This window comes from Macrobrachium nipponense, chromosome 3, assembly GCF_015104395.2.
Source record: "Macrobrachium nipponense isolate FS-2020 chromosome 3, ASM1510439v2, whole genome shotgun sequence".
NCBI classification, from domain to species: Eukaryota; Metazoa; Arthropoda; class Malacostraca; order Decapoda; family Palaemonidae; genus Macrobrachium; species Macrobrachium nipponense.
This window is the reverse complement of record NC_087202.1, coordinates 116,940,355-116,961,921: the sequence shown is the minus strand read 5'-3', so window position 1 is coordinate 116,961,921 and position 21,567 is coordinate 116,940,355. Positions and strand designations below refer to the sequence as shown.

The 21,567-nt window shown below is 35.6% G+C and overlaps 1 protein-coding gene across 1 annotated transcript; it reads left to right on the top strand.

The window, feature by feature from the left end:
• Nucleotides 1-11,023: 11,023 nt before the first annotated feature.
• Nucleotides 11,024-19,074, top strand: LOC135221992 (uncharacterized). Its single transcript, XM_064260098.1, has 4 exons — nucleotides 11,024-11,381; nucleotides 11,485-14,572; nucleotides 16,640-16,720; nucleotides 17,146-19,074. The coding sequence occupies exon 4, from the start codon at nucleotides 17,199-17,201 to the stop codon at nucleotides 17,520-17,522; it is 324 nt and encodes a 107-aa protein (XP_064116168.1). The 5' UTR covers nucleotides 11,024-11,381; nucleotides 11,485-14,572; nucleotides 16,640-16,720; nucleotides 17,146-17,198; the 3' UTR covers nucleotides 17,523-19,074.
• The last annotated feature ends 2,493 nt before the right edge of the window (nucleotides 19,075-21,567 follow it).

Here is a 21,567-nt window from a genome sequence, read left to right as displayed (position 1 = left end):
CTGTGACTGTGGGGTGACTCGATGGGCTGTTGATGGGAGCTGCGAATAATATGAAGCAACTTTGGTGTTGTGGAAGGTGTATACACACAGGACCCACCAACAGCACGTGTGAAGTTAATTAGGCTCAATGCAGAACCTTTTTAACTTTAGGGACACCGCCTTTTATCAACGAAAAGAAAATATAAAAATAGAAAATTACGTAAAAAAATGTTGAAAAAAGAAAACAAACGATAGACATAAATGAAATACACTTTTGGGGCATATTTAGCAATATAATGATGAATTACAATGAAATATATGGTAGACTGAAATATATAATTAATATGTTTATATGTATACATATACATTTAAGTAATGCTGTGAGAGTCGGCATGTATTGGAATAGTAATTATAAGATTTTGCTTAGAATAATGAAATCATTAGAGACTTCTATCTACCACTAAGATTAAGACAATGCAATGATGATGATAGTGACAAGTAAGGCAATGTGTTTCAGGATATCTAGTCATAAGGCCTTGGATTTATTAAGTAGGAAGGAAGGTTTCATTTGTTTATTTTCATGTGACTGATTATCTTTCGAGAACAGCCAAATTTCAGATTACCTGGTAACAGGTGACAGCTTAAAATAGTGAATTCCCAGTATTACTTCCAACCCCCTCAAAGAATTAGCTTCCAGTAGTTTGATAGGCAGGCGACGGGTCATCATCGGTTGCGTTAGCTGACAGTAGATATTGAGCCCTTGGAAATTCCACCTGAGGTCACGAGGATACGCATCCTATAAGATTCATTGCGTTTGACAACCTCGTTAACTTGTAAATGGCGTCTTTATCCACTTTTGTTTCAAATCACTGCAGTTGGAAACAACGTTGCAACAGACGATACCTTGTGTACTATATTAGGCAAATGACAATAAAACAGGAGATAGTTGCACCCTACTTGATATCTAGGAGAATGCCCAGGATGTAGGATGTGTTAATTGAACCATATAAAAGCAGCTGAAAAAATATCGTTTCAACTCGCTTAATGGGCTATCGTAAATAGTTAGTAGCTAGTGGAAAGAGAGGCAGATGGCTAAATAGACCTTAAGTTACCGATAACAATGGTTATCTTAGGCAAGGTGGCAATAAGAAAGAGTATATTAACATCACGGATAATAGTTACATGGTAGAATTTCACTAAAACCGAAGTACCAGTAGCATGAAGGAGAATTACATCTTGACAAATAGCAATCTTAGGCAGACACCAGTTGGGGAAACCAATCGTCAATCTTAGAAGAACGCCAGTAACACAGCATAATAACCAGATGCTTTATTGGTGAGAACAGAAACAACAGAGCATTATAAACTCAACATCTATAAAGGAAATGCCAGCCTTAGGAGGATATCATTTCAGGAGTATGATTACCACTAGCTGCGGAGTCGTTTCAAGAAAATGTTATTGATATAAACGTAAGCTCTTACCCTCTGTAGATTTTATGGCCTAAGGTAGCCTTTATGCCTGTAATAACTTATTAGTACACGTTTTATATGAATCTGAAAGTTTATGTTGGTTAGAGAAGCGAAGTGACACCTGGTTACAAAGATCAAGATTACAATGTCTCGTGCAGAGTAGCCAGTTTCTCAAAAGATGCACTTTACATAGGCGGTCCTTTCAACAAATATATGATAGATTTATACAAGCAATTACCTTAAATATTTAGTATAACTTTTTTAATATTGACAGTATATAACTAGAAAACCGTGCAGTAACATTTTCAATTTTCATTAATCGTTTGATTTTTCTATAGAATTTTGTTCAATCACCAGCTGATTGCATCAAGTAAATTGTTCATGACCCATTTGATTGTGCGATAATAACTTATTCAGTAACTGATTCTGTTTTAGTATCCTGATCAGTAACCAACAGATTGCATTCAGGAAATTGTTCAATAACCAAATGAATGTGCTAAGTAAATTGGCCAGTAATCAGCTGATGCGTCAGCGCGCCTTTTCAGTAGCCAGCAGACTATGGATCAGTAACAATCTGATTTTGTTATAGTATCTTGTTGAACAGTGCAAATTCAGTATCTTACTCAATAACTCCCTTTCAGTGTTTTGTTCAATAGTCCTCTCTGTATCTTATGTACTTGTACCCTGTTCAATAGTCTCCATTCAGTATCTTGATCAGGAGTCGTATTTCAGAAATTGTGCGACCCGTAACAGACATTGGAGAAAACAAATGAGCTTTTGAAAAGCTGCAAAACGATTTGGTGATGAAAAGCAATCTATAGACAACACCTCAGTAACTAAGTAGAATATCCATAACTGGGTGACTGACAACGGATGTCCATCTATCCGTGGGTAAGTGGGTGGGTCTTAGTCCGTCTCGGTCCATCTTGCAGATGGAATAAGTCATGAATTACATTGAAGTCAACCAAGAAAAGATCTGGAATTGATTTGAACATCTTCATAGTTTTGTAATTACCATCCAGAAGTGAATGGTATCAAATGACATCAGAATTTGTGCCCTTTTTAGATCATCTTACTTGGTTCAAGACACATTCTATTTCTAAACAGGTAACTAAGTAATTTGAGCTATAATTTTCTTTTTACAACGAATCACTTTGCTATGAAATTTTCTAAATTTTTAAACCTCAAAATGTTGAACCATGTGGGGGGGTAGTGCTGACAGTGCACTTCTTCTGCTGCGCACTAGGCATCATTAAGGGATATTTGCAGCTTCCCTTCGCCCCCCAGCTGCACCCACATTTTTTTAGCCCTTTACTTTACCTCCGTTCCCTCTTCCTGTCTTCCATCCCTGCCGTCCAACGACTCCAAAGTGCCCCAGTGCTGGGCTTCGTAGTCAAATTTTCATAAAACACTACAATCAACCAGAATTTTTGAACTTCAGACTTCTTAAACTTTACACTCTTTAATTTAGAAGGTCTCCCACTTCAAACTTCTTAACCTTTAGAATGACTTACATGAGTATTTTTTAAAGTTTACATTTTTTTAATCTCGATATTCATAAATTTCAAAATCGGTTTATAGTTCACTGTTTTTAATCTGGATATTTTTCATTTTAATTTCAAACCCTTTAAAAAAATTTATTTATAAAATGTTTAAACTTTAAAACTGATAAAACTTTCAAATTTAGAAATTGAAAAATTTCACCGGGACCTAAGATAAGTCATGTGATTTACACATAGTGAAGACTGCGTTCATTTTCACAATATGGCAGTCCAAACTCCATTGAATTTAACTTTTCTATCTTGTCGCGTTTCCCATTTTTACTTTTATTTTCCCTACTTGTTGATGTTCCTTTAATGCTGCACTATACCTCCGTAATATTTATCCCCAAAGTATTCTTTTTATTATTTTTACTTATCGCGAATTACTCTCTCTATTCTATTATTGTAATTTCTTCTGTCATTCAAAGCGTCTGAATATCTCAGTCACTCAACCAGACTCTTTGGTACGTTTCCTCTTCCCTGGAATGATTCTCACAGTACGTATACTTACTCTCCTGTCCTTTCTACTCCTTTGCAGTGCTCTTTCTCCCTTTCTGCCTCTTTCTCTTGCCTTTATTGAATCGTCTCCTCTTCATTCTCTACCTTGCCTTATTGTCCTACCTTGTCGTGATATCATACATTGTCTAAATGTTCTTTGCCTTAATGTCCTACTGGACCCAGGTCAGCCACCTTTGTTGCTACCTGGTCATTGCTACTCCTGGAAATGCCAAAAATGTGCATCGGGCTCCCATCAGCTTTTAAGGTCAAGGAGCGCCCGTTGAGGGTTGTGTGGTACCCTTAGGTCAGGAAGTGCAAATTGTACCTTGTCTTGTGGAAGTCCTTTAGCATTTAGCCTTATCTGTTCCTAGCGTGGATGTTGTCATTCTGTGTTCTCGTCCTGGTGCTTTACTGTACTTTTTTAAAGGCTTACTATTATAATTTGTTATTTAGATTAACAACCACTTTAATCAAAACAACAAATTTTAATGTTTTCAAGTTCCCGTCTATGCAGTAGCAGTTGGTAACGCATTGAGTTCCACAGTCAAACTTAGCTCGATTGATGCAGACTGTAAAGCTACTTAGGTAGATTTTGATTAGTCAGTTAATTACCATATAAAGTTCATTTACTTAACCTGTGTACCATCTACATGTGCAAATAATGGATCTTTGTACCCGCAGCGCAATTCCTTTATCTAAGTTGTTCTGGATGAAAGTTGATTAGTTTTATATCCTGAAACTGTTTTCTGCCAAACACATAGAAATGGGTGTGACTATCAGATTCAAGTCGTGTGTTAAACACTGGGTTACTCTCAACGGCAGCTACAGACCATCATTCATGGGTGACGAATATTTTCACCATTTCGTAAACACACTGCATCATATGAACTTAAAGATGTTTTTAGCCCAGTCGAGTTTCTCATCAGATGATTATAGTTACTCACACATGACAAACAAGTTACCAGTAAGCTGTAGATAGACGAATATTGCAAGTATTTGTGTACGTATACTTGTGTATGTGTATGTGTGTGTGTGCGTGGCTATTAGTATTTGTCCTGTATAAAGTCAAGTGAAATAGTTGATTCATTAGTAAGTACACCTGGGTTATTATGCCGGTTATTTATGTCAAATAATGCTTCACCAAAATTAAGTGGCAGACTAGTCATTATTTTTCTTAAGTCTTATGTCCATCACGGAATGTATTCATTGTAATGTCCTAACTACAGTACAGATAGTTAGGACAGAACAGTCACGTATAAGTGATGGATGTATTTTCCCTGCAATGCTACGGCCCAGCGTTCGTGAATGACTGTCGTGCTGTCTGTGCAGCATGTCTCCCTAACAGCAGCGACTGTCTGATCTCACGAAGGGGTTAAAAAAAAAATAGTAAAATTTTGAAAAACTTCGCCATCGAGGACCCCTCTGGAGCCCAGCAACCGTATTGGGATTTGATGTACCTTTGAAGAACCTTGAAATTAAGCGAAGACATTGTGGAATCTGTGAAATGAAATGAAATGAAATGAAATACACAGCGAAGTCCTCCTGAAGTTAGTCTTGAGATCCCTGACCGAAAGCCTAAAGTCCTAATTTTAGTTTGCTTCAAAACGGTTTGTGTGATTAATATTAAAAAAAAAAACTAAATTTGTTTCAGCCATCTGTTGGTAAATATTCTAAAAATCATGAAAATAAGCCGGTTGCTGCAATGTAAAAGTTAATCTTAACAAGTTTAAAATATTTCCATAGGATCAGATATTCTAATTACTTATATATTAAAGGGATCTTTGAAGACTTAGGATTAGATATTTTTAGTGCCATATTAATTCAGAGACATTAATGGGGTACAAATATTTTTATTGCTTTGCTAAAAGAAACCATCTTAATACGGTACAAATATTTTCGCTATTGCTGTAGTAAAGTAAATCATGCTAATGCGGTACAAATATTTACATGGCTGTGCTATGGCTGTGTTGGAAGCAATAATCCTCATAAGTTTCAAATACCTTCAATGCTGTGTCGTAAGAAATCCTGTCATTTTAACCTCTTCTTTCTTTAGCCGCGGTGAAAAAGGTACCGAGGGGAAAATTGTCTTCGTTGAAGCGATGAAATGCGACATCCCACCAAGGTTCAGATAAAGTATTGGATTCCCATGAGGAAAGAGAACACCAAGAACAAGTGAATACCACGAACGATTTGAACGCAAGCGTCGTGTTGAAAAGTTCAAAACAGTGCGTTTGCCGAACTGACATCCACTGACGAGAGGAACTGTATTTTGGAATGTCATTGGTGTCTTGACATAGTATTGTTTCAGGACGTTTCGTGACGTTGTTGAAACTACTGCAGCGCTTACAGCCTTCGGTAAATTACGTGGCATCAGTGGCATGCCCCAAAAAATGTAAAGGGAGGTGGAGAGAGGAAAAAAAAGTAAAACGGGTTGCCGACCAATTGTGAGACATGAGTAAAATTTAGTGGTTGCCGTGCGAATATGATTGGTTTTGGTGCAACTAGTTTTGACAAAGACTGTTGAATGAAACAAGTGCTATTGAAGATACCCCAGCAATTCAAAAAAACCAACTCCAAGGTCTAATTTTCGGGACTAGCAGTGAAGGCTGTGTGCGATAATTACAAGCTTTTGGGGGGCTAACTGCTGGTGAGAGGAGATTGGCGGTTTTACAATGACTGTTATTGAAAACTGCTGAAAAATAAGACTCATAGTGCCCAAGAACTGATAATATTGCTCATGATGCTCTGTAACTTGCCTTTGTTTACAAGAAACAGAGGCCGTGGTCTGAATCAATTTGCTGTTGAAAGCTCCTGAAGTAGTCGGCTAATGACCGCCAATTCCATCGGCAAAATCGAAGTTCCCATAATATGATACTTCTCTGCTTTCATTGCTTTGAAACAGGCCACCGAACGAAGAACACAAGAACGCAATTGGAAAAGCCAGTAATTTACTGGAGAACTGAAGCAACAACAACGAACATTCTTTACCTCGATTGGCAGTCGGCAAACGTCTGAGCAACGCCTGTGATTTTGATACCAGTGACAACTTTAGGTTAGGAAGCGAGTAATTCCGAATCCGATCTCCCGAGTGACGTGTATTCTTTGCATGTATACGAAAACTTAACGTCAAAGAAAGTTCGAAAAGGCAGTTTTCGCTTCTGAGGAAGAAGATCCAATGTGCTGACGATTTCATAAGCCGTAGAGTTTCAAGAAAAGAACGAGGGGTAGAGATGCATCCTTGAAAATCTGGTTGGAAACAATCAAAAGGGACATAAGGTAATGTAGAACCTAAAGTAAAGGTAACGAGGAACCTAAATAAAGGTAATATGGAAACTAAAGTAAAAGTAACAAGGAACCTAAATAAAGGTAATGTGGAACCTTAAATTGTCAGAGACCTGTAATGTAGCGCCTAAGGACAGTATTAGGAATCCGTATGGGAACGCCGAAATGCCATTGGACAGCTCCAGTTTCCTTTGCAGAGGAACCATCAGAGACATACACATTTCAGTTAGACTTCACTAGAATTCTCAATGAAATTATGAATGAAATTATTGTGATAATCCTTTATTGCGAAGTTGAGTGAAATGCCAATGAATGGTGAATGTTTGTCCTTTATCATTATGCTTAAAGAACTTATATATGAATGATGAATGTTAATAATCCTGTATCCATATTGCTCAATGAACTGATATATGAATGACGAATGTTAATAATCCTGTTCAAATTGTTCAATAAACTCACAAGTGAATGATGATAGTTCATAGTGTAAAAGGCTTTGGTAATTGAATGGGGAATGTTAATAATCTAGCATCCATATTGCTCAATGACCTGATAAATTAAAGGTGAATGTTAATCATGTTTAAGTACCTGATTAATAAATGATGAATGTTAATATTTAAGAACTGCTTAGTGATTGGGGAATGTTAATTATATTTAAGGTACTGGCAAATGATTGGTGAATGTTAATAATGTTTATGGAACTCGTAAATGAATGGTGAGTGTTAATTATCCTGCGTCCATATTGCTCGGTTAACTGAAGAATGAAAGTGAACGTTAATAATATTCAAGGAACTGACAAATGTTTGGTGAATGTTAATAATGTTTATGAAACTCGTAATTGAATGGTGAGTGTTACTAATCCTTCATTGATATTGCTCAATTAACTGATAAATGAGAGGTGAATGTTAATAATGTTTATGGAACTAAGGGGAATGTTAATAATCCTGTATTCATATTGCTCAATGACCTGATAAATTAAAGGTGAATGTTAATGATGTTTAAGTACCTGATTAATAAATGATGAATGTTAACATTTAAGAACTGTCTAGTGATTGGTTAATATTGAAAATGTTTAAGGAACTGGCAAATGATTGGTAAATGTTAATAATGTTTATGGAACTCGTAAATGAATGGTGAGTGTTAATATTCCTGCGTCCATATTGCACGGTTGTGATAAATGAATGTGAATGTTAATAATATTCAAGGAACTGGCAAATGTTTGGTGAATGTTAATAATGTTAATGGAACTCTTAATTGAACAGCGAGTGTTAATAATTCTTCATCAATATTGCTCAATTAACTCATAAATAAATGATTGGTGAATGTTAATAACGTGTGTAGCACTGGTAAATGAAGGGTGAATGTTAATAATCCAGCATCCACAATGCTCATTAACTTGATAAATTAAAGATGAATGCTACTATTGTCTGAGGAACTGGAAAATGAATGATGAATGTTAATAATGTTCGTTAATAATCCTGTATCCATATTACTCAATGAACTGATCATTAACGGACATGATAATGTTTAAGGAACTGGCAAATAAATTACTGATGAATGAATGGTGAATGTTAATGAAGATTTAGGAAGCTATAAATAATTGTTAGATGTCAACAATCCTTTAAACATATTGCTCAATGAACTGCGATCAGTGTTAATTATATTAAAGGACCTGGTAAATGAATGGTGAATGTTAACAATCCGTATCTGTATTGCTTGATGAATGTTAATAATGTTTAAGCAGCCGGTAAGTGAATGGTAAATGTTGATAATCCTGTCTGCATATTGCTCGATGAAATGATGAATGTGTGTAAACCTTTTCAGTATGTTCAAGAACTCGTAGATGAATAGTGAATGTTATTAATTCTCTGACAATGCGTTCAAGGAACTGGTAAATGAGTAATGAATGTTGATAATCTCATATCACTACAGAAAACAAAATATTAAATGAATGACGGATGTTAATATCCCCATCTCATTGTGTTCAAGGAGCTTGTAGATGAATGCTGAAATATTAATAATCCTGTACCAATAATCTCCAAGAACTGTTAGTCACCAAAATGACAAGCAGACTGCTCAGTGGTGAATGATAACGAATGATAATGATCCTCCATTAAAGTTACCAACTGACAGGTAAATGAAGGATGAATATCTATTCCGTATCAAAGTGTGTTTAAGAGGTAAAAATGTTAATATTATTCTGGATCCAGATGCTCATGTTAGATGTTGAATGTCAAGTAAAACGCCAGCATGTAATCCTACAATGAAATACTGAATGGTGGCAGCCTAAACCAAATTGCTCAAAAAGTTGGTGAATGAAATGAACAAGAACAATTCAGTAATTTTGATAATACTATTAGTAATGAGTTTACACCAAAATGCCTGCTTATGCTTCTGCTAATCATTAGAGATATGTGGCCTCGCTTTTTTATAATGTAAGTGAATAAATACGGAAATGACATAAAAGCATATGTTTGTGCCTGCTGTTTAATTGTTAGCGTCCATCTATAAAAAGACAAAACACGAGACTTGGTTTCAGGGCACATTTTTCATGAGTAACTTCTTATTCCAACAGGAGTTTGATCTGAAAAATTCTGAATGGAGATGATTCAGACTTTTTCTTGAAGGAGCTTTGATTTCTTATTCTTATGGGATGGAAAATGTTTTGACTTGAGCTTTGAATCATCCAATGTCATTTTCGTCAGGAATCTTCACGACACAGAACCCCATTTCCATTGACAGCTGGTTTGAAAAAGCTTGAATTATACAGATGAAGGTTTCCTTCAACCACTAATGAATGCTTTTTTTTCATTCGCTTCAGAACTGGTGTCAACTTACGCCACTGTCTGTAGTTTGAAGATTATACAGAAGAACTATAAGATTTTTCTTTTCAACCCAGCTATTTTTTCCCCAGGTCACAAGTCTTTAAATCGCCTGCGATTGTCATTTACATAAAATCAGTTGTCTTTTGCATTCATGGAGGTTTCTTTGATAGTATTCCATTCACATCCTCTTGAACTCATTCTCATCATTTCATAGATATTGGATGGATTCCCTAGACGGGGGTTACTGCTTGCTAGCCTTTTGCGGCAGTGTAAGCAGCACTTTTGCAGCGTTCCTTCAGTCCTAGCTGCATTGCTTTCTGCCTTTTCCTTTTTATAATTTCTCTTTGGTATCCTTTCACGTGCCTGTCCAACTTCTTGAACTTAGTCCTATTCCACTTTTCGCACTTAAATTAGGACATGTGTATCATTTTTCAAAATTTTCCTACGAAGAACCATACCAAGTTTATCAATAACCCCGTTTTACTATGAATTTTTTTCAGGTCGATTTAAAAGAGAAACTAATCAATAAACATTAAAACTAGAGTGAATTTCATCAACATTAAAGTTTTGTTGTTTTCTAATTTGATGTGAAAATTGATCACCAAAGTTAATTTTCCATGATTCATAAAGCCAGTTTTTCCAAAACCTGATGCTGAATTCCATTTAGCAATTCCTAGGTACTATTAATGTGTTTTATTATCATGAATTTTGAAAAGGTCTCTGAACACACTGTTATAGTTCTTGTCTGAGTAATTTCAGTTGCTTCTCATCTCTCACAAACTACAGTATTTACAACTTATCTCGCTCACGGTTTGAAATAACTTCAACGAAGTTCAAAGCTTCTTCAGGTTAAGGTATTTGCCCGTTCTCATTTTCAAAACACTCACTGACCTCATTAATTAACATCTGGTCTGAAGAAGCTTGAATTTGGGGTAATCAAGTTTCTTGAAATTAGATGTTGGTTCCACTTCCATCTTAAATCATTGATCACCTTCACATCCGTTGTTTTTTTTTTTTGTCATTTTATTATTGTGTTTTTCAATATGTGTACTCTATACAGTTAATGCCATCAACAACAGGTATCAAGAAACTTGGGGAAAGATTTCAGGTTTCTTGAAACCAGTTGCGTCGGTTTATTCTTCATAAGTCACTGATCCTTCTCATCTACATCTGGTCTGAAGAGGCTTCGAGGAAGCATTTAAAGTACTTTTGGACCCACAGGTGTGGACGTTCCATTCATTTTCCTTTTCTTCCGGATCATTGACCACTTCCATCAGCAATAGGTCCGTAACAGAAGATTTCTGGTCTGCCAAAACTTGAAAGCAAGGTAGTGTTTCTTGATACCAGTTGTGTAACTTTCAATTCTGATATCATGCGAGTCACTGCCCGCCGCTCCTCACCCCCCCCCCCCACCCCCACCCCAATCAGCGTTTGCTTTGAAGAAGCTTCCAGGAAGCAGCTCAAACTTCTTGAAACCAGATGATCAAGTTTCAGGTTCCCTGGAACGAGTTCATTCCATTTTTTATTCTCCACGAATCATAGACCACCTCAGAGAACCTGGCCTGAATCAACTCGAAGGGAGCATTGAAAGTGTTTTTTTTCAGATTTCAATGAGTCACTCCTAACTTTCATGGTACCTTCGAAGGCATTCATCATCATCTCGTAGGAAGAAGCTTGGCTGGAGACCATTCGTTTCACTTCTGCAGATTTCCTAGAGACAACAAAACGCTTCGGATAAACCAGGTCTGATTATCAAATGAATGGAGTTCATTCAAGTTTCTGCAAACCAGGTCTTTTCATTCACCAAAACTACTCAATCGAGTACCAAAATTCAAGTCTTGCAAATGCACCAAGGTCTTTTTCATTCACCACCTACTCAACTGCGCAAACCAGGTCTTTTCATTCACCAAAACTACTCAATCGAGTCCATTCAAGTTTCGGCAAACCAGGTCTTTTCAGTCTAGACAAATCATTTGGAAAGCTTTGTGAACTTATGAAGGAACGTGAGTGCTCAAATAATCCTCATATTTTCTTTGCAAAATGTGCCTGAGATAACCAGTCTGAAATGTCCCGCTAAAACAGTTGTATAAATCAGTAAAAAAATAAAATAAAATCTATTTGTCTTTGTAGGTGTGATGTAAGACTTCTTAACCGGTGATATTTTTCGGGGGACCACTGAAGTTCATGCAATTTTGTAGGCTGTGATAATTAGTTATGGGGATGATTTCTCCAGGGATGGTTCTTACTAATATGACTATCCAGTGTGAGACATTGTGGGGCTATATGCGTACATACATATATAAATTTTCTAACTTGGTGGATCACGACAGCAGATCGTTTTATCTCTTTTCCACCAAGCATGAATAATTATATAGTACGCATTTTTCCAATGTATTTTGTACAGGGGGATTGTGGGTGGGGTGAGGGATTGGGGGTAGGGATTGAATGACGGGGAAAACGAGTAATAAAACAAGGTAACGAGAAGTGATATCCATGAATCTACGTAGACCCACCATTAATACAGAACAGGACTTGGGAAACCCTTTGCAATTGGGGCATTCTGAAAAATTCTTTCCATTTTTGTGTATTGTCTGGAATCTGTATTCCATGCGGGCTTTAGGAGTGTCATCTAGTTTTAGGATTAGTGTGTGGCGACCTAGAAGACTTCCCTGCTCTTGACGGTTTCACACCTGACTGAAGAACAAACACGTCGCTTCCTTAGTTTTTCTAGACTGGATGCGTGCAAGACAAGCAATTACGACGTTTTGTACGTGTGCGTCTGAAAATCTAGGGGAAGCTATGCCAATCTCAGTCCAAGGGCAGGAAGCCACATTGTACATAGACTGTTAGTGTTGAAGGAGAGCCGTATTACCAAGCGCGCCTGTGACAAAGATCCGGTGAAGAGAATTCGAGAGTAAGTAGACGTTAATAGTCATTGTAACCTTTCAGTGATGCGTACAGATCCCACCCTCAAGAGAAGCGATTTGCATCGCACACGGACAAGGTAAATTAACCCCTGATACTGAAGTAAGTTTTGTCGCATGATTGGTCAAAGTCGATTGACATACAGATGAAGTTCTGGGAGAATGCATCTGGAAATGGGTTACACTGACCGCTATCCAGCTATGAGTCTTAGAGTAAGTTACTAACGCCCTCGAGTAGAGTAGTCTAACAACTGTTGATCAGCGCCAGAAATACTTTCAAAGTTCTTTCTAGTTTCTATTTCATTTCCATTTCCACAAAACTAAAGAATTAGGATAAATTTGGAATCTCGCTGTACCTATCTTTTCAATTTACCTAATTACGTATCTCGTTAGATGTGCGTATTGATCTGCACTATTTTCCAACATTTTAAGACTGGCGTTGACCAACTAACTCTAAGGTTGAACTTCATCACTCATCTGATGATCTCATGTTCTGAGTCTCATAAATATAGGAATTTTGTCTGCAAACATTCGCCTAGCCTCTGTCAATGAAGAAAGGTTCGCTACTTAAGACTATCATGAGTATCTCCAAAAGAACTGTTGATCTCTACAATATGTGCACCGCGGTTACTGATCGTTCTCTCTCCATGAAATTTCCATACGCAAAGTTTTCATGAAAGAAGGTCGCTGTAGTGTTTCTGGGACTGAAGCTATCTTGAAAATTATATAACTGGCTTCAGCGAATCTAACCGGAGATATTTGAAATTTGCGACATATTGTCTTGAAAGAGGAAGAGAGTAAAGCTTTCTTCATTAATTTTTCAAGTCCAAGGTAAAACTTGAAAGGAATTTAGAAGACGACTAATGTGTCCTTTCGGAATTCCATGAGAGAGAGACAGAGAGAGAACACCACATGGAGGAGATGAAAACAAACAAAAAATCTCATGCTTATTTCTTTCGTGAGAAGAGGGCGGAGAAGGGATATCATATTGGATTTTGTACTTTCGGTAAATTTTGATCTTTAAATTCTTATAAATTTTGACTGAAATTTGATAATTTATGCAATTTGTATAAATTTAGATGATGTAATTCTATAAAATTTTGAACTGTAATTCTAGAAAATTTTGATCGTGAACTTGTAGATTTTGATTTTGTAAATTTAATCCATTTTCTGATTTTTAAAATTTCAATAAATTATGATTTGGAAATTTAAAACCCTATGGTAATTTTGATAATTATGACTTTTGACAAGTTAAAAATTTTTGTTTGTGATTCTATTCATATTTAATATCGTAATTTATAGAGCTGACATTTAATCTAGAAAGTGGCGTCTTAGACGTTAATCTCATTTTTATAATCTGGCATCATTTCAGTACGGAGTGAATTTGTGGATTCAGGATATCAGATTTTGTATATAGAACTGTAGTTTCCATGAGATGTTTTGCTTCAGATTTGTAGATTATTCTCTAAAGACCGCCAATTTTCGCAGCGCACAAATTCACTCTGACCTTGAAATAGAGGTTTATGCTCTTATAAAACATTTTTGTCCTCTTTGTTAGAATTTTTCGATGTTGTTGTAAAACAAGAGCGAAACACCCCAACCCCTTCAAGCGTCGCATATCATGACTGTTATTGCATTAAACATTTTGTTTAGTATTTTGTTTTAGTATTTTATCTCGTGTTTTGTATCTAGGAGGTGTTAGTCACTATCTGTAGTTAATCTCCAATGTACTTTGCAATGAACAAAATATTCCTTTGCTTATCTTTGTCATTGTTTACTTTTATATCAATGTTTACTTTTATATTGTTTACTATTATCATGCTAGTTACTGTGAGTTACATATACTGTATATATAAGGTTGAGCAGTGGTAGGCCAGATCTTTCAGTTCTTAGGAAGTAATGCCACTCTGAGAGAAACTCTGAGAGAAACTCTGAGAGAAACTCTGAGAGCAAACCTCGAAGACCAAGAGAAAGTGTTATTGCAATCCGCTCCTGAGTCAATGTTACACACGGTTTTGCCTTCGACCGTCAAGACGCACCACAGTTTAACGTCCCAGGTAAGTTTACAGGGTGTCTTTATGAGTTTTATTATTGTTATTATATTATGAAGTAAGAAATGTTGTCTTATTTTTTATTAGAAATTGAAACCGACTTTCCACTTGCATAACTGCCATTGTTCCATGTATTGATATTATGCATTCGTCTTCACATTATGATGGCCAATAACTTTATCATATTAGTAATTTATGTCAATGCCTTTTGTTTAGTTTTAGTTAGAAATTTTGCATTGTCACGGTTATATTTTTTTTTATTTAACAAACAATAAATTTGTCTTATATGTCCGTAGACAAAAAATGTATCAATTGAACTTTTTATGGAGTGATGTTGTCAATAAATAAATAAATACAAAATTAAGTTTAGGCCTTTTCTAGGACCCCGTGATAGACACAAGAAGGTGACAAATCCTGCAGGATATCCATGAAATATCCATGAAAATTGCGGGGCTCTTGAGGGGAAAATGGCAATAATTCTTTAACAAAAATGAGTCAAAGTAGCAAAGCCTATCAGTTAACTATAATAAAACATACTTCGAGAAACTGAAAGGTAATTAGAAGGTAAACCAGGCCTTACCCGGGCATTAATGAGTAAAGCAATAAATGGATAAATCTTGAGAATAATATTACTATTTTACAGTAAATGCAAACATAGTACATTTTGCAATATCACTGGAATGCGTAGAACTGACGAAGGAGGAGAGTAGCCCAATGCCAGTAATACGTACTTCGAGATTTGCTTCACATTTCGAATGAAAGATACAATCGACTCCGACTCTGTTCGATAAACGGAGCTTAGTAACAAGATTAGTCACGGCATTACCCTGTTCCGAATGTACATCGCCAAATTTGTCATGAATTATCTACGGAACAAGATAAGGAACGATTTATAATCGTGTTACCATCCGGAATGGGCCATTATGACGGGTTATCAAAGCAGGCAAGAGAGAATCATGCTTGGGATGAGGTTGCCAGTTAATGCCAATTCTAAACAAGAAATTCGGTATAAAAGGAGGCCTGGAGACACTTGACGGGAACTTCGATTGTCATTAGCCGACATCCATCGGTGAATACAGCCGAGCAGTTTCTCATCTCAGGTTTTAGTTTCTAGATTTATGGAAAAAGTAGTCATTTTCCACCTTAGCTTAGTTCTTTCTATATTGATTATCTTTGTGTCTACCTATCTAGTGCTTTAATGTCACAATATCGGCTTTTTCTACTTCCTGACAGCAAGCTGCAACTTTGTGACTGAGTGGGGATTCGGTGAAGAAAGTGAATTAGACTGAGTATCTCTCTCTCTCTCTCTCTCTCTCTCTCTCTCTCTCTCTCTCTCTCTCTCTCTCCTGGACCCTCCATCTTCACGATTCGAAAGAGCTAATTGTGATTCAATTGGGGAAACATCTTGTTTCATTAGTGAAATAATAGTAATCGTTTTGTCCCGTGAAACCAATAACTACCGGTTCAAAGTGAAACAGTTTATTGCTATTAGTATTATATTACAAAGTTTGGAACGCCACGACTTAATACTTGATTTGCAGTTATTATTCCTCGCGAGAATCGAAGTTTTAACACTAATATTTTGAAATTCTAAGGTTTAACAGCATTTTGGTACCTATCCTAATAACATATCCTAATTTGAAAATCGGAAGTTTAATATTCTTAAATAACCAGATCGTATAGTTTGAGGATTTAAAACTGAATAGTGCGGCATTGAAAATTAAACACAATATTGGATATTTGGACAGTTTTCAATTCGGTAATTATCAGAGAAAGTCAAAAGAGTAGGGGACAGGGAAATATTATTCCTTTCTGGAAATGACACTTGTTAGGTAGAAATCAATCATTTTCGCATGAATTAATTAACGTAAGTAACTCGCCCATTGAATATTGGTAACAAAGGAATTTATACATAAAATTTACAAAGGATGTTTTTTTTAGACTCTTCAAACTTTCATAAGCGTAACACAGATTTCGGAGCCTTCAACTCAGAAGTATACTTAACCCATAATTTATTTGACATTTTTTTTCAGTGAAATTTGACGTTGTTAACAATTCTCTTTCACGTTTCAGGATCCTACAGGTGTAAGCATCGAAAATAAGATTTATAGTCAGAACGCGTTGCCATATTTTCGTCACCGGATTTTTCTGGAGGTAAGTTTTATTTTCGTTTGTAAAATTTGCCCGTCGTCTTTCATTTCTCATTAACTTCAGCCACATTTACACTTGACGAAGCTTCGAATTTCAGGAGTGACTTTTAGATTATGTAAGACACAAAAATAATTTTGGTCTTCAGTAACTCATGTGCTGTTAAGATTTTGGTGATGGGAAGGTATATCATTGGTTTACACAATCATATAATTTATAAAGACCTAGTTTGCTTAGATTATCCCTAGGCATTGTGCTGAATATACAGAGTACTTAGAGACATTAAACGAATTCCTTATTTTTCCGCTTTGGGATCTGAACAGGAATGGGGTTTTCGATTGATAACAAGCACTCGCAAAATAGCAAAAAAAACCTGTCCGGAATTAATTCCATATGACGTGAGAACATAAAACGAAATCTTCCACTTTCAGGTAATTTGAGTAACTCCCCAAGAGAGAAGTCCAGATAAAGACCCTCCTCCAAAATGTTCAGGCCAGCGGCATCTGTCAAGAAGCAATTCAAAAAACGTTTTTTTAAGAAGAGGCCTTTCAAGAAGCGCTCGTTCCCGCGCTTCTTGGCTCCGCGCTCCTACTTTTTGGAGCGGTCTTACGCTCTGGCCCGTAGGCTTCTGAGACTCTTCAGGATGTACCTGGACGCCGATATTGACATAGACGTTTGTCTGGACGTACCCGTCGGAGACTACGACTTGGTCTCCATCTTCGTCTGCATGCCCGTCACGGATGACGAGTACGTGTGGCTCTTTGGCCACGCAGCCTCGGGGTCCTTCGAGGTCTTGCTGACCATGTAAAATTATTGTCGTTCAATGTGGGGCTAACTGACATAACCGATCATTATTTTGGCAAAAAGCAAAGAAAAAAAAGAAATTCAAGTTCTTCTATGCAAGAAGCATGTGGCGTATTTTACGACACCCAGAAGTGAGTTTCTTAGGCAGGTATGGTATATCGTGACCTTTCAGTTTCGATCAACTCTTCACTTCGTTTTTATCTGATATCATACTGCAGATTTACTTTCAACTTGACGCATTCATTACTTAGTTAAAATCTTGAGCGCGGAATGTTTATCGAATGAAATTTCATGGAACTTATATGGTCAAAATATATTGGCTGTGCAATGCCAGCGGAAGGTATATTACCCAATCTTCAAAATTAATATTCACTTCAAACAAAAGCAATTGAAATACGGTGCACCATGTTTACATTCTGTTAACTAGAATGTACCCAGCCAGTTACTAGTGTAATGATTATCTATTACATTTTTCAATGACGGTCAAACATAAGATAACGAATTTGCTTTAATTTTTCCGTGCAGTGTAAATTTATAGAAAAGCATCAATTGATTTTGGAAACTTGCATGTGAGAAAAACAACGTATCGTAATAAAGATTAAAAGATGCGCATGATGAGATATTTTCTTGGAGCGGAATTAGTATTTTTTGTAATCGGTTATTTCATCTCCCCCAATTGAGCGCAGCGTTGGTATGTGGGCATATGTATTCATATATTCATATATTCATATATTCATTTTTGTTGGGCATTACAGCTATAAAGCAAACGTGCAGTGAACAGGATTGGTTGCTTTAATACACTTGCATGATCATATTCTTATACGTATACTGTACTAATATGTATTAACATTTATATGTGTATGTGTACATTTTAACGTCAGAGATTATTTGAAGATGTAGAAAAGTGCACAACTATAGTATTTAACCAAAGTTAACAATATTCTAGCAACTTGCATACTTACATAAACATCTAATCTAGTTTGCACCTCTTCTGTGGTAGATCTGCAATTAACCCTCAATATCCATCAGCTTAAGTTAACTGGATTGATTTCATTTTTGTAATTTGGAGTTCATTGAATTTTTATAATTTGGAGTTGAATCTCATAATATGTGCCAATTTGACTTTCATAATTTGGAGTTAATTTTGTTTTTATAACCTGGAGGTAACATACTAAATTGTGTAGCGAAATATTGGGGCTGATTTAATTTTCATAATTTGATTTTTTCCCCGTAAAATGGAATGTATTTAATTTTCCGAACTAGAAGTTAATTTGATTTTGATAATTTCGAATTTTTTATATTTGATTTAATTTATTTTTATTAGAGTTCATTAAATTTCATCATTTATGTTTATTTTATTTGCATAAATTGGAGTTATTTTAATTTTCTTCCCAATAAAATGGATTTAATTTGAAGAACTATGCACTTTGCCTTTCTCAAAGCTGCATACAGCTTGATACTGTAATACTTAGGTCTTAAGTGTCTATTGTCTATGTTTATGAGCAATCTGTCTCTGAATTACAATTATAGATCTGTCGTGTAATGTAATACCACTATTGTTATAATAAATGTAAGCAAAGGAAACATGTCTGATTCCAGCAGCCTCTTAGAAATTCCATAATCCTCAAACCACAGCCAAAAGCTTCCTTGAAAACAGGGAAAACACTCTTTGCAAAACACTTGCCATGGTCACTCGTGAATTCATACAGCACTACTGGACAAAGTTACTTAAAAGGGCCATGTTTCAAAGAGTTACTTATTAAAAAGATGGAGAGAAAAAGGAAGAGGTAATTAAGTCAAACAGCCAAAGATGATAAAATCAATTTCCCCAATAATGCAACAGTCAAAGTATGCAATCTTTAGAAATTTGCACATGTGCAGAGATTGCTCACGTCTTAGAAGGTATTGACAACTTCTGGTAGATGTTACATTTTGCATAGCTTTAGTTTTAGTTGTAACTTGAAGTCTCTCATCTTTGGGACCCACTTTATTCGATCACTAACTGTCAAATTCCTTCAGACATCCAAACAGAATGTGATGAACTGTTCACCGACTTTTGAGCGCAAGACAAATGAGCGCAAGACAGTTGAGCGCAGTAACATTTGGGCGCCGACATTTGAGCGCCGTATTTTCAAAATAGGTATGAAAGAAAATTAAGAACTTCAGAGACAAAATGTTTAGAAATATATACATACATACATATATATATGTATGTATGTATGTATATATATATATATATATATATATATATATATATAGTTATGTATATATATATATATATATATATATATATATATATATGATATATATATATGTATATATATATATATATATACACATATACATATACTATACATATACATATATACATATACATATCATATACATATACATATACTATACATATACATATATATATATATATATATATATATATATATATATATATATATATATATATATATATATCCGTTTAGGTATTCCAAACAACGCTGTTTATTTATTGTTTGACTATTACAATCGTTTGGTTATTATCGTTAAAATTAGCTCGTATTTTTCAAATTCTGTGGGTTTAGGAATAGTTAACAACGCTGTTTATTTGTTGTTTAACTATTATAATTGTTTGGTTATTATCGTTAAAACCAGTCGTTACATTCAACAAAGCCTTCTAAAAGGAAAATGATGCATCAAGGCGAATCATCCAGGAGACCGAAATTAATCTGCATCCTGAAGTAGTCTTTTACTTTGAAGACACTTGGATAGGAAGACCTTGCAGGAGAGGAAGAAGAGATGCTTTTTTTTCCTACAAGCGTCTGGAGTGTGTATAAAAGTGTTGTCGGTGAACATCCGCGTACAAATAATTCGTTAGAAGGGTGGCATTGGGCAATGCAGATGTCAATAAGGCATATGCATCCTACAATTTACAAATTCATTGATATTTTAAGAGTTGAACAAAATCATACATCAAATAAAGTTATCAGAATAGATACTGGGCAGCATGTAGATGGAAAGCAAAGTAAATATTTAAAAGTTAATAAGGCTATATCAAAATTTTTTTGCGATATTCTACAAGAGACCGACTAGAATATCTTCGTTCAATATTATTAATAATTTAAGCCGTCATATTTCTGTTTTTTACATTATTTTGTTAGGATATAATTTTTACATGTCATAAAAAATAAAGATTAAAACAGTAATTTTGTTCCCTTTTATAATCTGTTTTGAAATAATTTACGTGTAATAAATAAAAATTTTTGGCGCTCAAATGTCTGCGCCCAAATGTTACTGCGCTCAATTGTCTTGCGCTCAATTGTCGGCGCTCATTTGTCGGCGCTCAATTGTCTTGCGCTCAAAAATCGCCTCACGGTGATGAACAGAGATGCTACTGTGCATCATTTGAGATTAACACTAAGCAGTGCAACAGCTGGTAGTTTTCTTGGTAATATCTTTTGCATGCCTTCTACGAAAAGATTTTTTTTGCCATTTCTAACTTAAACATGAAATAATTAAAATGTTATGAAACTACATTCAGATTTCCGTCTTGTCCACTCCTATGGAACTGTGGTGCAAATCCGAGTTCCAAGTATTCTTTGAGGAAGTGAAAAGCTTATTGGATTTACTAGGGAGCTTCCAGTGATATACAGCACAAATAAGTTTTTAATAATGATTGAGGTGCTGGTGCTCTGCTGTCTATCATGGGAGGTTTGCACAAACCCAAATTAAGTTCATTACAACGGAGCCTCTTCTATAATCCCATAAGTTACGGATGAAGGGAGTTTATTTCCGTTCTTTTTAAAAGAAGTTTAGGAAATCTATAAGTACTTGGGTTTTAGGAAGTCATGAACACTACGTAGTTATTGATGGAGCGAACTTTCCAACTAGTTTGTAAACAATTATCAGAGAAGTTAATGTTCCCACTGATGGTTAAATAGGCCTACTTTCATGCTTGGGCTGATCAGGTCAGGTTTATAAATAATTTGCCTTGTGGAGTACTACATTATTTCATATACTATTAGCACCAAAAATTTAATTTCTGCTATTACTAGTTT

Bases quoted from the DNA above. Each gene is read 5' to 3' on its own strand.
- LOC135221992 (XM_064260098.1), top strand. From the start codon at position 17,199: ATGTTCAGGCCAGCGGCATCTGTCAAGAAGCAATTCAAAAAACGTTTT.